The sequence below is a fragment of the Haliotis rubra genome, unplaced genomic scaffold, assembly GCF_003918875.1.
Source record: "Haliotis rubra isolate DU_JTF1 unplaced genomic scaffold, ASM391887v1 Scf783, whole genome shotgun sequence".
In the NCBI taxonomy this organism is placed as follows: Eukaryota; Metazoa; Mollusca; class Gastropoda; order Lepetellida; family Haliotidae; genus Haliotis; species Haliotis rubra.
In genome coordinates, this window is record NW_025767505.1 from 383,096 (window position 1) to 399,934 (window position 16,839).

The following is a 16,839-nucleotide window of genomic DNA, read 5'->3' on the forward strand; positions in this document are numbered from 1 at the left end:
AATTTACTATCATAACATATAAAAAGCTCGCGCCTGTGAGATATCAACAAAACATTAGAAAAATAGCTCACACCAAAGCCTTCACCGAGTATTCACCCGACAACCCGCTTCCAAGCTGCGCGAACCTATTTCACTGCGCACGTGCTATGAGCGCAGCCCAGCTGTTGAAACCCGTTTTCCCCAGAAAAGTCGGGGGAAAATTAGTGAAACGTTTGAACTACGATTTCGCGCGTTTTTTTTCATCGCGTTATTTTTGAACTTTATAAGTTGAATTTGCATTTTTGACGATTTGTTTCGGTAAGTCCATACCGAAAGGTATCAGCATCTGCAAAGTTGTGTTTTACGTTGCATGTGACCTTTAAGTAACGTTGCGGATAATCTACTCCAGATGTTTTCATAAGGTGAACTCGTCGCACATGTCACTTCCAATTGATTGAAAAGTTTACAATAACACTTAGCAGAGTGCCAATATTGAACTCTGTTCATATCTTTGGTATAAATATCTATGGAATGGCCAATGGATTCACATTCGATTTCGAAATGGCAAATGCACAGCTAGATCAGAGATTCATCCCTACAGCTCGCGGCAGTCGTTACTTGGTTGTTGGCGGGTTCATGTACAGAGTCAGCAAGAGAAAACGAGACTGGATATCTTGGATATGTACTGCAAAAGACTGCAAATCCACAGCATCAACAACGAATGACATCGTCACCATGGTGAAAGATGAACACAATCATCACACTGTCACGAGTGCTATTAAGGTAAGAGTATAAATATTATTCAATGATTGCCACATTTTTGTCAAATTTTATAACAGTGTTTCAGTAAGCTGCTTAATGTTAAAATCTGTCAACTGAGTGTTTCAGGTATGGAAATAAACTGATAAAAATCTAAACTGTTGTCATCTTCTCATTAGGTGTGCTCTCATCCGCATTATCCGGATTATCCTCCTCTAACAACTCGTTGATCCTTCATTGTCCTCGTAATCCATTATTAATTGGCAAAATGAAACTAGTCTCAGGACGTCGACCTTCATATTTCACTCAACCGTAAAGTTTGGTCGAAAGGTCGTCGTTATGAGCCTGAACCCCTGAGACTAGTGGAAAATCGGACGTCCTGAGACGACACCAACCGAATAATCACAGTTGCAAAATCTATTGATCCCTAACCACGTAGTGCACCCGACCTGTTGCTTCCTTGTTAATGCTTCATATATTAATATCATTGTGTCGAACTGAACGTCCCTTTACCAACAAGTCTGTTAATCAAGTCACATGGACCCCCACGAGAGCTACTAACAATGTCTGAGAAATGATGATTAGCATACGACATTAATGGCTGATTACACACAGCCGTAAACAAAGACACGGCATTGATGTGCATGTTATAGTCCGTTATGCCTTAATCTACAAAGCCAAATTATAATAAGTGCATAATGATATCGCCTTTGGAGTTAATTATTAAGATTGTTGAACCCAAATAGGCTGAAAATTAGCCTGATACATGGACACTTCCTATTTTCTTCATAATAACGCCCACATGCGATATGTAGGCTGTAACGTCGTCAAAGATACTCGCCCCATTGTGTTCTGTCAACTTCTCATACTGAGCGCGAAGAATCTAGTCGGACATAAGCACATCCGGATGAGCAAGAGGAAGACTCCGCAAGATCATCCTGTATGACCAACTAATGGCAAAACGTGAAGACGTAAATGGATGTTCAAAGTGATTGATACCTTCAAGTGTCCCGTTGTTGTGTATAATCAAAGAGATTCATAGCTTTAGGCGGAGACAATCCAACCAAAAGAGAAGACGATGTCAAACACAACAAACATTGGGGACGGCAGTTTAAAAGACACGGTGGTCTTAGGCTGGGCGTACCTCGTGGTTGGGATTCTGGTGATGTCGGCAAACAGCGTCGTTGTATTCGTCGTCGCGAAGACTCGTGAACTTCATTTTCCGACGTTGTGGGTGATCACCTTCATGGCCGTTTGTGACTTCTTCATGGGTTGTTTCATATCAGTGTTTTACATGCCGTCTGCGCTTTCCCGCCGTTTTGTCTTCTCCGATAGCATGAAGAATGTGTCCTTCTGCATACACTCGTTTCTGTTGGGGCAGACGCTGTCCAACATCGCTCTGGCTGGTTTAGATCGGTACATTGCAACTGGATGGCCATTGAAGTACGTGAATATTGTAACAACCAGAAGATTCATTGCAGTTATTGTCTTCACAGTTATCTTGGGTGTGTGTCGTATAGGACTGATAGCCTCGACCGGTCTTAAAATGGAATACAATCCATATTTGGCCATGTCTCTTCCCGCCTTCACCAACAGTACATCTGCAATAAGGATCCGAATGGCCGGCGTGTTGGTGCTACCACTGGCCACATTTGGAGTAATTGTATTTTGCTTCTTGAGTATCGTCTGCAAAGTGTTTTTTCATCCAGTGCTGTCATACAGTTCACATTTTATACAACCCAGACTTAAAACCTCTCTGGTGGCACTTCTGCCTGCTTGTGTGTTCTGCGTATCCTATGTTCCAGTGTCTGTGTGTATCATTCTGCTCATCATTGGGGTGAAAACGGATGACATCAGCGGTTGGCTGAAATGTAGTGTTGTTGCTTTATTTTCAAACAGCTTTTGGAATGTATTAATTTACACTGCCACCTACCGGCCATTTCGAAGAGCTCTGGCATCTAACCTCTGCCACTCCCGCTACCGACTCAAATGTCAGATGGAAATACTGAATACATACAGAACGTCATCACAGGACATAAGTAATTGAACGTAAGTTATGTTTGTCTTCATTCGAGACAGGAGATGCACTTTTACATGCAGTTGCTTCTCTGATCACCTGGTGTCTCTTCAACCTATATGTTTATGCTTGCGTTTCCAGGACGAACACACATACTGAGTTGACGACAAGCGTGGGTTGCTGAAGATCGTAAAGTTTACCCCTTGTTCACTATGTTTAGCTTTGTTAGTTACAATTTTACATTATATTTTTCAAAAAGAAAGACAGTTAAGACTAATGAATATTGATTTTGATTTGTTTCGGCCAGGGGAGGGTGTAGAATTTGTTGTGAGTTTTATTTTACGCCCCTTTTAGCAATATTCCAGCAATATCACGGCGGGGGACACCAGAAATGGGCTTTACACATTGTAACCATGTGGGGACTCGAACCTGGGTCTTCGACGTGACGAGTGAACGCTTGGACCACACGGCTACCCGACCGTCGTCAGGTATACTGAGGTGGAGACTTGCCCAAAACTAGAGTTATGCTAAATATTATGCAAGCATAAGACCCCTTCTAGTTCTTAGCAAAAGAAAACAGACATATGCTCAGTGTTTGCCCTTTACCCTGAAAAGCTGCTGGCCCTAAGGACCCAGAACCATAATAAGTTGTGGGTCCTGATCAGAATGTGTAGGTCCTATATGTTAATATGGATATAATACTCTTAGTAATTGGGGTGAAAAAGCTGTCGGCCATAATGACCTGCAGAAAACAAAAGCAGTGGGTCCGAGTGGTTTTCAGTCGGCTTCGGGCCTAAGGACCGACGTTAATTTCGAACGCTGCATATGCTATCCTTACTAAGGATCGGTGAACTAGAAAATTTCATCATATAAGCAGGAGATTGGTATCAATAGGACACTACGGTTTTGTTCAATTTGTAACTTGTGTGTTATTGAAAATGAAATTCATGTTGTATTGATATACCCCGCATATGCAAATATTCGCTCAAAATAGTTCCCTTTCTTCACCGTCCATACATATGCTAATGCAAGTGATAGTTTAAACGATAACAACGCTCCATCTTAAACATTTAGCAAATTACATTAAAGATGCCATGAATCCCAAATCTTCACAACTGTATTTTTAAACACTTGCCTTTCATGTCAAACATACGTGCAGTTCAACCAACACAGTATGTAATAAATAATCATGAGCAGTAAAACTTTCCTTGTCTTCTGTAATTGCCTTTGTTAAATGTGATCCTAAAAATAATCTGTGCAATTTAGTGAGATAGTCATGCATACTAACGAGTTTGGGGCTGATAAGATATGAGACTATTTTCTGTCAATAGAAATTTAAAGCCATTAAAGAGGTTTTATGATACATACCACCCCCACCCCTTTTGTCCTGAAAGTTTATTTAATGACCATTGAAACTCGGGTGAAAATGAAGTGTGCACCCTCCCTTTTCTCAATAGTGTGCACCCCCCATTTCTCAAAAATCTGTATCCGCCCCTGCATGAACGACGCACCGACGGTATTGGCAACGTGGAATGCAGGCCGGGTGATAGTTCAGTTACTGAGGACAGGAATGTATGTTTATGCAGTCTTTTAAACGCGTGTGCATTTGTGCGTGAATACTATAACGACAGTGTATTTGTGAGGAAGAGAAATAAAACCGTACGAAAGTATTTGTATTTTCTTTGAGCAGATGGATCTAATGTAATGATTCAGGTAGATGTTTACTTCTTTGACTGCTGCGATTTATGGGACCAAGACAACGCGTAACTGCATATTCCCTTCTCAGAAGTCACTGAAGACGAAGTATTCAGAATTCTATAATTATTTTATTTTATTTTTCATATGAACCCAGTTTGGTGTGAGATTTATCAGTTTTGTCTGAGAGCCTGACATGAGGAATAAAAGGCGCGAGAGTTGGCAGGTATGGTACTGTCAACTAGTGTTAGGAATTGGTTAACATCTCATAATTGATAATTGGTTCATTACAATCGATCAGTCATCGAAAATAATTTGTTAGGGTCATTTATCAAATTCTCCTGGTTATGTTTGTTAATGCACAAAAATATAGAGCAAAAAACGTGTAGTTCTTTCGGGTTTTCTTTTGCAAATTGCACAAAATACATTTACAAATTTCACATCTTAAAGGACGACTTAAGTACTGTCGGAAATGCTAGAAAAATGCTGTTTAGCCTTAATATCTTTATAAAGGTAATAAATGTACTATGTTGTCAATATATCAACTCGCCTATAGTGTACCTAATTTTTATTTCAATCGATTTAACATTCCCATGCATTTAAAGGGCAGTTTACAGGAGAGAATTTGGTACCAAAACAGCAACTTCAGATTTTTCCGAGTCATCAACAGAAATCTGAAATAGTCTTTACATTTATGCTAATAATACAGGTGGTGTAAAACTATGAATTAACGTATTTCCTAAACAAATAAACGTTTGTGTTACTTTACTTAATTATCGTTTCTTTATTGAAGAAATATTAATATAAATGTTAAGTCTTGATAAATAAGTTTCCCGTCATGCATGCACATCTTTATCACAGCGTCTATTATGGCCAACGATTTGCAGTCGATTGTTGCAACGGTTTATAAGTTTTTTCTGCTTGAAAAAGACAGAGGTAAACCTTTCATTAGTTTAGAAAGGGTTTATTACAGAACTTGTAGAGCTGTTAGTATGTCTTACCAACAAGTTTACAATATAGTAAACAAATCAGACAAGACAGGGACCGTCTCAAAAGCAAAACCGGGACGTAAAACCATCCTTGACAACTTTGACAAGGGAGTGCATAGACGGGCGGTCTACAAACTTAATGAGAAGAATATATATATTCTAAAGAAGCTACACCAGTGACTTCGTTAAATCTTTGGCCAATGTTCACAACTGGATTAAACTGACCGAATTACATCCATATTTTTTCAATGAAATAAACTGTTGACATGCAAAACACATGTGATAGGATTCTTTCCAACGTACAGTAATTCGTATGTTTATTTCAAAACAAACACACATACACAAATGATCCCTTACATAACCAATACGTATACTATACCTACACATATTCAACAATTTGCAGAAAACATCTATTGAGATGACCCCTCGCCCGAGCGTGTGCTCAGGTGTCAATTTCACCTGTCGATACCGTGGATGCTGATGACGTAACACAGGCAATTAATGTTTGTATCAAATAACGTCCCACTACCCCTTATTTTTCTAAGTTTTTGGTATTTTCATCAGTGAAAACACATTTTAGAGCATGTCTCACAATTTATTCCCTCGGTCTACATTAGGTAGATGTTTCTTGAAGTGATATTTGTTATTTAAGTAACTGTAATACCTCTGAATTTTAAATATAAGTCAAAAAAGCATTTTTCTAGCATTTCCGACAGTACTTTAGTATGGTATGATCCATGGATAATTCAATCATGACAAGGAATAAGCTTGTAGTGCTTGTGAAATGTAACAGACAAAACCAACCTTGTGAAAATGGTTGTTAATGCAAACCAGTGTTCCAAAATTGTTTTTGTTCCATTATGAGAAAACACAATCGATTGCTTGGTCGTTTACTCATTGCGACCAATCCTCGACTATTTCAATTAATCGGACCACCACTACTCACAACGTCCATTCAGCTCCGGCAGTTTGGGGTTGGTCACCGATATTCCGGATTAGTCAAAAACCAACATGGCGGCCACTCGGCGACGACCACCCGTTTTTTCCCAGGGAGTTTAATAAGGTGTTGTTTTTAATGCCAGCTAAGGTTTACATCATTCATTGGAATACTTTTCTATCATACGATTCCATGAACTCCAGCTATTATGTGCATTATCATAGATAAATTGTCAGGTTTTCGTGGTTTTCGTGTTGAATTTCAGATTAGGGGAACCCCCTACAATAATTGGTGTACTCGTATTATTGCTTCTTTCTTGATAACGAGCAACAGTTGGAAACTGTCACCACGCATAATTGTATGACGGGAACCCTCTGCTACATGTTGGGAATACGGTACCGTTGAGACGAACTCACTGGTGGAAACATTGCATTTGGCCGTAGAAATGCGTTTTTCCAGCGCCGGTCAATGCTGTTAGTGTACGGGTTGGTTTGGCATACACTGCAGGGTTGGTCACTTTTTCTAAACAGTTGGTGTACGGGTTGGTCATAATACTTTTCTAAAGATACTTGTCCTATTTTACTGTGAAGTGTGAATTCTAAGACACATTTGTGATACTGCATAAACCAAATGTTATCTCAGTTACTTTAAGGAGACTTTCCACAACTTTTCGCACGCCCAGAGGCACAGATATCAGTTTGCTGCGTTAGCCATATCTCAAAGTATATAGCCGAAGTGAATTCAAGTGTGAAATGTTGACATAAAAAAACAACTTTTGCATATGTTATAGGCATAATTAACATCTTGACAATCTAATGGAAACTAATTTTAAAGCATGTCGCATAACTCCTTCGTGACATCTAGAGAAACATACATGCACTCATTTGGCGTCACCCATGGGCAAAAAACACTCGATTCAAATTTTACTCTCTGGAATTGCCAGATATTTTTCCATCTTTTTAATTCTGGACATGCGCGACGCCGAGCGAGTGCCTGATCGTCTCGATCATCGATCGCATGTACTACAAAGCTTCGACATATTTTTGGGACCTCATGGAAAGATTCATCCAAGGCCTCCACAACCTTTACACGGCTACAACAGAAAAAAAGGACACTTTCACCATTGGAATGTTCGATCCCCGATCGCGGCTGCTGGTACCAGCCCAGACTTCAGCTGGTTTTATAGTGCTAGCCCACTGAGATACCATGCCGCAGTGAATCATGAATACCCCACTCAGACACATTATACCGACTCCGAGCCGACCAGTCCTTGTTGTACCCATTAATGCCGAGCGCCAGGCGAGAGGTGAGAGACACCAGTAATGGGCTTCACACATTGTACCCATGTGGGGAAACGAACCCGGGTCTGCAGCGTGACGAGCGAATGCCTTAACCACTAGACTACCCCACCGCCCCTCCAAAATATCAACAGACACTTGACAAAGAGAGTAATGTTAAAAAAATATAATCTGGAATATGTTGGTGCTGTCCACCACAGACGAACACACTGCATTTAACAAGTGTATTTAACATCATCAAAGAGCCTCAACCCAGGACCAAGATGAGACTGTCATCAATAGTCCAGTGAGTGAGTATGGTTTAACGCTGCCTTTAGCAATATTCCAGCAATATCACGGCGGGGTACACCAGAAATGGGCTTCACACATTGTGCCCATATGGGGGGATTCAAACCCAGGTCGTCGGCATGACGAGCCAACGCTTTAACCACCTGGCTAACCCACCGCCCCTCAAAAGACCAGTAACCCGTGAAGATTCGGGTTAGAATTGGTCTTCAGTAACCTTGCTTGTGCTAAGATGCGATAAACAGGATCCGGTGGTCATGCTCACGGACCTGGTTGACACGTCATCATATCCTATAGTGCGTTTGGCTCAAAAGCGGACCAATAAATCGCAATCTAACTCGAAAACTAATAAACATATAATACTAAATGAACCGCTGATCATAATCAAAACATCAGACCAACTCTGTGATTTGTTTGCAGAATTTATGTCCTAAAATTAAAAAAAGTTGTTTAACAAACTATCATCAAAATATTGACACAGTTCACTATTTGTTATGAGGGAGGAGTGCAGAGAAAGTGACAGGCAGGTGTTACAGAAGCACGTGCACAAGTACCGACAAAGTTATTGATTCATCAACCTGTGCTGTGCCCTCTCCATCCTTTCTCGAACATCTGGCTGTCCCTTTCTCTGCACTCCTCCCTCGTAACAAATAGTGAACTGTCAATATTTTAATGATGGGTTTTTTTATTTTTAGGACATAAATTCTGCGACATACTCACAGAGTTGGTCTGACGTTTTGATTATGATCAGTGTTTCATTGAGTATTTTCTGTTTATTAGTTTTCGAGTTAGATTGCAATTCATCGGTCCGCTTTTAAGCCAAACGGACAATACATGCATAGATCGCTGCTCATGATGTTTTTCACTGGATTGTCTGGTTCAGACTCGATTATTTACAGACCACTGCCATATAGCTGGAATACTGCCGAGTGCAGCTTTAAACAACCAACCTGCCGAGTGCAGCTTTAAACAACCAACCAACCATCTATAGTCCAGTCTTAAACTATGGCATGTAAACTACCATTCAATTCAGTGTTTGCAATTATAAGCAGTGTCCCATCATCTCCCATGTATGATCATCACACCTGCACTACTGGACCAGTTCAGACTTTTAACAAGCAACGGTCACTGACTCACTCAGATCATGTCAACATCCAAAAAGTAAACAGCATCAGCCCAAACTGCAAGGCTACCTCACAGTCATTGATTCGTCTTTCTTTGCCTAATGCTACCCTCGTCTTTCTTTGCCTAATGCTACCCTCGTCTTTCTTTGCCTAACACTACCTACCCTCGCTACCCTCGTCTTTCTTTCTTTGCCTAATACTACCCTCGCTTTCTTTGCCTAACACTACCCTCACTTTCTTTGCCTAATGCTACCCTCGCTTCTTTTGCCTAACGCTACCCTCGTCTTTCTTTGCCTGATGCTACCCTCGTCTTTCTTTGCCTAATGCTGACCTCTTCTTTCTTTGCCTAATGCTACCCTTGTCTTTCTGTCATCTTACTGAATGTTATTGTCTGTAAAATGTCAATCCCGGACCTGAAAATCCATCACGAGCCAATCCATGCAATTATGAAACACTGACACAGGCGACTGTCCGCCCAATCCCATCAGTCACCTCTTACGAGCACGGAGAGATTCACCGCCCAGCATGGGCTGTGGAAGATCAGCTTTATATGGGATCTTCAAAGGGTCAGATACAACACAAAGACAAACACGGTCCGTTGTGGTGACTATTTATTGGGTATTTACAGCTTAGGACTCTTTCATTTCTCTCAGACGACGGATGGCACTTCTTACAGTTGCAGCTGCAGTTGTGCTGGAAGATGAAAGGATGAAGGTTAAGTGCAAATGGAGCATGAACAATAGACTGACTGACTGAGTTTAGTTTTATGCCGCTTTTAGCAATATTCCAGCAATATCACGGCAGGGGGGACACCAGAAATGGGCTTCACTCATTGTACCAATGTGGGGATTCGAACCCGGGTCTTCGGCGTGACGAGCCAACGCTTTAACCACTAGACTACCCCACCGCCCCATGAACAATAGAAACAAACTAATACAGTAGCCACAGAGTCAGATATCAATATCGCAGCTGAATGCTTTCAATCTTGTCTACAGTTGAAACAAATTTTGTCGTCAGTTGGTAAAATATACAGGTCAGCATCATATTTGAAAGGTCAACAAGGTATGACACGAACATGTCCCTACGAAGGTCACTCTGCAGGTCTCTGTCGGTGATAAACAGTTAAAAAACATATGCTGTTCATATTTTAGTTATTTCAAGAGGAAACTGACCACCTCTCCAGGCTCTTTAAAATGCAACTTTTCTCTGCAATGTAATATCATCTGCATGAGTAAGTTGAGTTTTGTCGCTTTAGTAATATTCCAGCAATACCATGGCGCGGGAAACCAGAAATGTGCTCACACATTGTATCCATGTGGGGAATCAAAAACCAAGCCTTTGGCATGATGAGCGAACGCTTTAACCAGTAGGCTAGCCCACCACCCCTCATCTGCATGACCACTCAATAATGACGTGAACATAATTTGGCTTTTTCTTGTTTTGGTTTAACACTACTCGGCAAATGTGGCACAAATATAATTACTGACCAACCATGAAACCAAACCTGACCACCCAATCTGTCTTGTCCCATGTTACAACCTGCATAAGCTGTTTGGGGACCTTCTATTTACCCCAGAATCCATACAGGATTCATTAACTTCCACTTTTCTTCATATTATGAATATTGTCAGAGAAGTGACTATAACAAACATGTCCATACTGACTGTAGCTTAACAGCAAAGTCAGGAATATTCCACCAATTGCCCATCAGCCTGTAAACGTGTGTGGGCAACATGCAGGGAAAGAAACCTTTCAAAATTCCCCACTAGACCACAGGACCAGTGAGTGGACAATAATTAGCGGTACTGTCTGTACTTCACTGGTCCAAAATAACATTTGATGATTTACTTAACTATCAAAACAAGAAGACAAAGTCATCAATATCCCCCGCAATGGCAAAACACTCTTCATGATTATGTCTACGAGTTATGATTATGTCAAATATTTAGGTGTGTATATAGAAAAGTGGAAGGAGAGTATTGAAAGGTTTTTAAAGTTCTGCTCCAGGAAATAGCACTATCATCAATTTCAGTCAAAGTGAAACTTGTTGCCATGGAAAAGCGTTGCCGGGGATAACAAAGTTGACAAAGGACCACTGCAAACTTTTCATTTAGTGGTCCTGATGAATTTCTACTAGCCAGGGACTACAGGACAAGTGTAAATTTCGCACACTGGACATGCCCAGCAAACTAGTGGCTGAAAGCACTAGCAAGTGAGTAACCTTCCGGGCCAATTTAGTGCAATATTTCCCTGCAATATTTACTTGCTTGAAGAATCGAACTGGTGTTTTATTTGGATGAGCAAGAGTCCTAGCCTTTAGTAACCCTTCCACCTAGGTTGATAGCACTGTCTCGATACAAAGACACCAACCATGTGGCAAACACCATTTAGTCAGCTCTTTCAGCTCTTGTTAATCCCCTTATAAATTGGCTCACCTGTATACCCATGCACCACCAGCGACAATTTTTCTGCACTTGGAGCAGAACCAGATGCCTACTGCTTTCCTCTTCATACTGTCCTATAACACAAAACACAAGCTCAGTGACGCCTTGGCCATTCTTGTCAATTTATGCAGAACTAGTTTATCCAGATTCTCTAATATTTCCCATTTGGCTATCAACAGCTGAATACTCACTGCCCCCAAGCTTATACGTTCCTCCCGTACAATATCCCATTTCTGCTGTCCAAGATTGAAATACAAATGGTTAGGGTTGTGATTCACCTGCAGAAAGTGAGAGGATGTGAACTTATGGAAATACAGTCGAACCCTGTTCATCCGGACAATTTGGTTACACTCAGAAATCGTCCGGATAGCGAGGCATCCTGTTAACTGGATCAAACAACCAAAACATATAGATGATGCATATTGAAAATGTATTCACGTATGTACATGTATATCAAAAAATCAAGGGAGGAAGGAAGTGTACAGTGATGTTGGGACAGTCAAACGTTTGGGTGCAGTCACACAACGTTTGCGTTTAGCAGGCTGACTTGCCATTATGCCCAATACCTGTCTACAGAAATGTGACGAGACGTTATATACAGTACAATTACAATGTAGTTAATCCTAATCCTAATTAACATGTGTTTTCATTACTGATGAGATATTTTCACGCGTCCCTAGTGTTTTGATGGGTAATTAATCAATTCACATCAAACGCCTGTCGAAAGATTAACTATGAATACACTTTGTGGTGTGGTAATCATACACATGTGCACAGAACTTTCCGTCCAGTTAACAGGATCATTTTTCAATGGAAATCTATGGGAATGGTTTGAAAATTCTCCCCGGAAGTGCGGGGTCCAGCTAAGCGAGTACAATTACTGAAGGTAAGTTTCATTTCACCTAAAACCGTCCAGAATGCGGGCTTTCCGGATATACAGGGTCCGAGTAAGGCCAAATAATAAAAATGTTGTGGTTCTGATTACCTCTCTTAAAATTCAGGGTAGGTAGGCAGGAAGGAATTTTTTTTACATTTATTTTTAGAAGTAAAGTACGAACTAATAACACATTTATCAATGTGTAATTGTTTATTCAATCAAGCTTGCGGCCATCATGTCGACTTTTTATCAGAATTACAAATGTCCGTTGCTGCCGGGAGAAAACAATGGTATCTGAAAGCTTATGTTATTCATACCTTGTAAAAAAACTAGGGTCGGCACCAGAATTCAAGGGTTGGTCGGGTAATCGGAACCACAACAAATTTGTTTAGGCCTAAACGTGGTTCGACTGTAGTCCTGTATTAGGATACAAATTCCCCTGCACACACATTATCCGAATACACACATCTATAAACAGTTATGCAAAATAAAAGAAATAACTTCTGACAAGTTCTGGGGGTTACAATAAACACTAGTGTTGGGAATTGGTTAATATCTCATAATTGATGAGTCCAAATAAAAGCACAGGAACAAACTAAAGCTAAATTCTTCAAAGGCATTTAGAAGTTGGGTAGAGACATAAGACAAATCTTATGGATAACATAAATCAAGAAGTTGTTATCCACAAGATTTGTCTTGTGTTAAACTGAAGCTATATTATTTATTTTGAAAGATGGACCTAAAGACAGTAATTTGAATTTTATTGCTGCAATATGAAAACAGTTTTCACAAACATTTCGGTTTAACCTTCTAGTCTAACGGAGTCGGCATCATTATATTGAAAACATTAGCTTAGCTATTAGAAATTGCGACACTGATGTATCATATAAATCAAATAAAGTAAATGTGAACCTAAATATTATTCATATGGAATAAAGAAGTTATATGTTTTGCACACAGTATTAAGATCTATGACGAGTGAACTTAATTACGATTTATTTAGAATAAATATTTAAAATATGACGATCATGTCAATGTGGCCATGGATGTGAGAATGTTTATCATTACGCCCTTTGAATGGCCATCGATACTACTCAAAGACATAAACTGTACAATCTTTAGAAAGTGTTGTTAAAATTAGAACACTGATTTGTATTAATCGACCCGTATCTACATGGCAATGCAGGTGTCTCATTTACTGCAAATCAGAATGTTTATAAATATGTACATATCTATATATCTCTCAACAAAACGTTTTTCTCAGTTAACTTCTGTTGTACATATGCTATTATTGGGAGGGGGCTTTTCTATCAATAAACACAATCAAACCTCTCAGTGACAAACCTGTTTTATATTCGATAGTAATTGATAGTAAAAACAATTTTGAGAGGAGAAATCATTTATCATTTAAACACAACAAAGTTCTATGTACCTACAATCAAACTTCTCAGTAACTTAACCTGTTTCAGGCTCACCCTGCTCTACTCACTAAACAGTGGACTGTTCCATTATATTCGTGAGGTGTTACCCTAATTAACCTTCTAGTTCAGTGTCTGTCAATTGGCTTCATTACAACCGATCAATCATCGAAAATAATTGGTTAGCGTCATTTATGAAATTTGTTAATGCACAAACAAATAAGGAAAAAACATGTAGTTCTTTGGGGGTTTTTTGGGCAAAACTTCACATCTTTAAAGGATGACTAGTATGTTAGAAACATAAATGTCTTGGTGTCTTTAAGATAAATTCAATCTTGACTTGGAATGAGCTTGTAGTGCTTATGAAATGTAACAGACAAAACCAACCTTGTGAAAAATACTGTTAATGAAAACAAGTATTCCAGAATTGTTTGTGTTCGATCATGAGAAAACATGATCGATTGCTTGGTCGTTTAGTCACTGCAACCAATCTTCGATTATTTCAATTAGTCGGACAACCACTAATAAACATGCTAGTTTGAATCATTAAGGTTTACCTAAATTACTGCTATCAACAACTGGCTTTCTGTTCTGTTGAGGAATGAACTGAAAGTTTATTGTGCCATAGGTTAAAAGGATACTTTAATACTTTCCGCATTTACTGTGATATTAATTTCAAAATGAGCATGCACACAAGGGCTGCAGCAAATACTCTTTGAGGCAAAGATGATACATATTACAAATACTGGGTAAAAATTACAAGCACTTATTCACACACACAATCATGGACAGAGTCAAGCAATGGATCTGTTACTTATAGTGAGTGAGTTTAGTTTTACACTGCTTTCAGCAATATTCAGCAATATCATGTCAGGGGATGCCAGAATTAGGCTTCACACATTGTACCCATGTGAGGAATCAAACCTGGGTCTTCGGCGGGACGAAGCGAACGCTTTAACCACTAGGTTACCCCACCTAGTGTTACTGACACTATTCAGTAACAACAAATATATGCAACGAGATGCGTTACTTGTAGCCTAATATTTGGGTTGACAGTTCTGTAAGCTCATTACTGAATCGTTTGCATTAAGTCCATTATGTCTTGATATTTTACAGTCAAGTGCAAGTACAAAACATGTTTAAAACAATTATAAGTAAACATTTCATTCTTAAAAATGAATGGAATTTATTAAGTAAAACACTTTGATATACCAAAGAAAATTGAAACAGCCCAAGTGCATACTGTAAATAAGTGTAAGCTTCATTATAATCGCATAGAGTAAAACATGCCATGATTCAGCGCTTGATTAAAAAAGGCAAAGATAAAGACATTCAAATATCACTAACATCAACTACAGACTGACGTGACAAAGTGTATCTCATAACAAAGTACACATGTTCATACCTTTCCACAGAACTGACAAGTATATTTGGAGTGCTGTGAGATTTCCATTCTCTTGACAGTCTTACGAAGAGAGGCACCATATCTGGTACCATACTTTCCAACGATGCCAACCTTCTTTGTACGCTTGGCCTTAAAAAAGGAAAGAAGAAAAAACAATCAAATATGACTGACTGACTGAGTTTGGTTTTACGCTTTTAGCAATATTCGGCAATATTCCGCCAACATCTTCTGGGGACACCAGAAATGGGCTTCACATTATTGCCTTATGGGGATTGAACCGGGTCTTGAAGACGAGCCAACACTTTAAACTATGCTACCCAACCCCCATTCAAATATGAAACACTCAGAGCTACAGTTAACTTTTTGGGTCATTGGGTTATGTACTCGCTTGTGTTCATCTCAATTGGATATCCTAATTCTCCTTTAATTGTAAAAATATAAAAAAGTTTAAATGTTGGTTTAATTTACAATTGATATGTAACATGAGAAACGATAAGAAAGACTGCAAGTTGCAATGTTCATGTGTTGAAATAGAACCTCTCAATATACCTCAGTTATTTTATCTGTCAACCGGTACGCAAGCTAAGATTTGACATTTGTGTGGCACATGTAAGATCAAATTTATTGAGTATTTACAAAAAAATCAAGCGTGCTTGTACGGAATAAACTTAATAGGAATTGAGTTTCACAAATATTTGTGTAATTTACGCAGATATGCAGCTTATCTGTACCTGTTTACTGCTGGGCTAGATGAAGTTTTCCTTCACCTGTTCAACTGTCTGGCAGATGATTATAAAACTGCTTATTTAGTCTGTTTAATAGAATGAATTGTTACGTTCGAAAAAACTCACAGAAATTTAATGGTAGGTCCCACTATTCACATAAACCAAATGTTTCAGTCTGAAAGAGTGTACAGTCGATTAGGCAGTCACATCTTTCTGCAGCGCAACAAATCACGATCACTTTTGTTTGCGAAAACTGGGTACTCGACTCCACATCGAAGTGAATTGACATGCAAATGGTAGCAAGGTGTTTGTTGAATTATTACTTTAGTTCAGAAACAACACTACAAACAATTACTATATATATATTACGAGATATATATGTAGTTAAAACACGAAAAACTACTTGATCATAGATGCAGACTTTGTGATTTCTACGATCGGTATACCATGTCTTGTTTATGTACGAAGAGCTGTGGGTTCAAAGAAAATGTGTGTCATACGATAAATCTTTATTGTGGTACACAAATATTCAGCACAGTGAGTAGTGGGATGCATTAATTCAACTTTCCAAAATGTATTTAACAAAGTAGCCACTTGGTGAAGTCGGATTAGATGGATATATTCACTATAGCAATTAGCCCCATACCATCTTTTCGAGTCTGCAGCGGAAGAGGAAAAGAGTTTGCTAAAGACGGCGCATGTCTAAAATGAAAGTGTATTTCCTAGCAACTAATACACTTTCGTAAAATAGAATATAACAAAGAACTCAAAATATATCACAACAACATATTCAAATTTACAAACTTGTGTATAAATTACGAAAAGTAATATTTTAAAGGTATTTGTTGAACTGTAATTAATATTTTATTACATGAATCTTTACTATA

At 39.1% G+C, this 16,839-nt stretch overlaps 1 protein-coding gene across 2 annotated transcripts; it reads right to left on the reverse strand.

Annotated features, from left to right (window-relative positions):
* Window positions 1-9,681: 9,681 nt before the first annotated feature.
* Window positions 9,682-16,674, reverse strand: LOC124260993 (60S ribosomal protein L37a). Of its 2 annotated transcripts, none has more exons than XM_046695313.1 (4): window positions 16,599-16,674; window positions 15,228-15,356; window positions 11,519-11,601; window positions 9,682-9,776 (listed from the first exon to the last, which is right to left on the reverse strand). In XM_046695313.1, the coding sequence occupies exons 1-4, from the start codon at window positions 16,599-16,601 to the stop codon at window positions 9,713-9,715; spliced, it is 279 nt and encodes a 92-aa protein (XP_046551269.1). In that variant the 5' UTR covers window positions 16,602-16,674; the 3' UTR covers window positions 9,682-9,712. The 2 variants fall into 2 exon arrangements, with proteins under 2 accessions (XP_046551269.1, XP_046551268.1); XM_046695312.1 differs by lacking the exon at window positions 16,599-16,674 and adding an exon at window positions 15,555-15,570 and having other exon boundaries at window positions 15,228-15,382.
* Window positions 16,675-16,839: the final 165 nt, after the last annotated feature.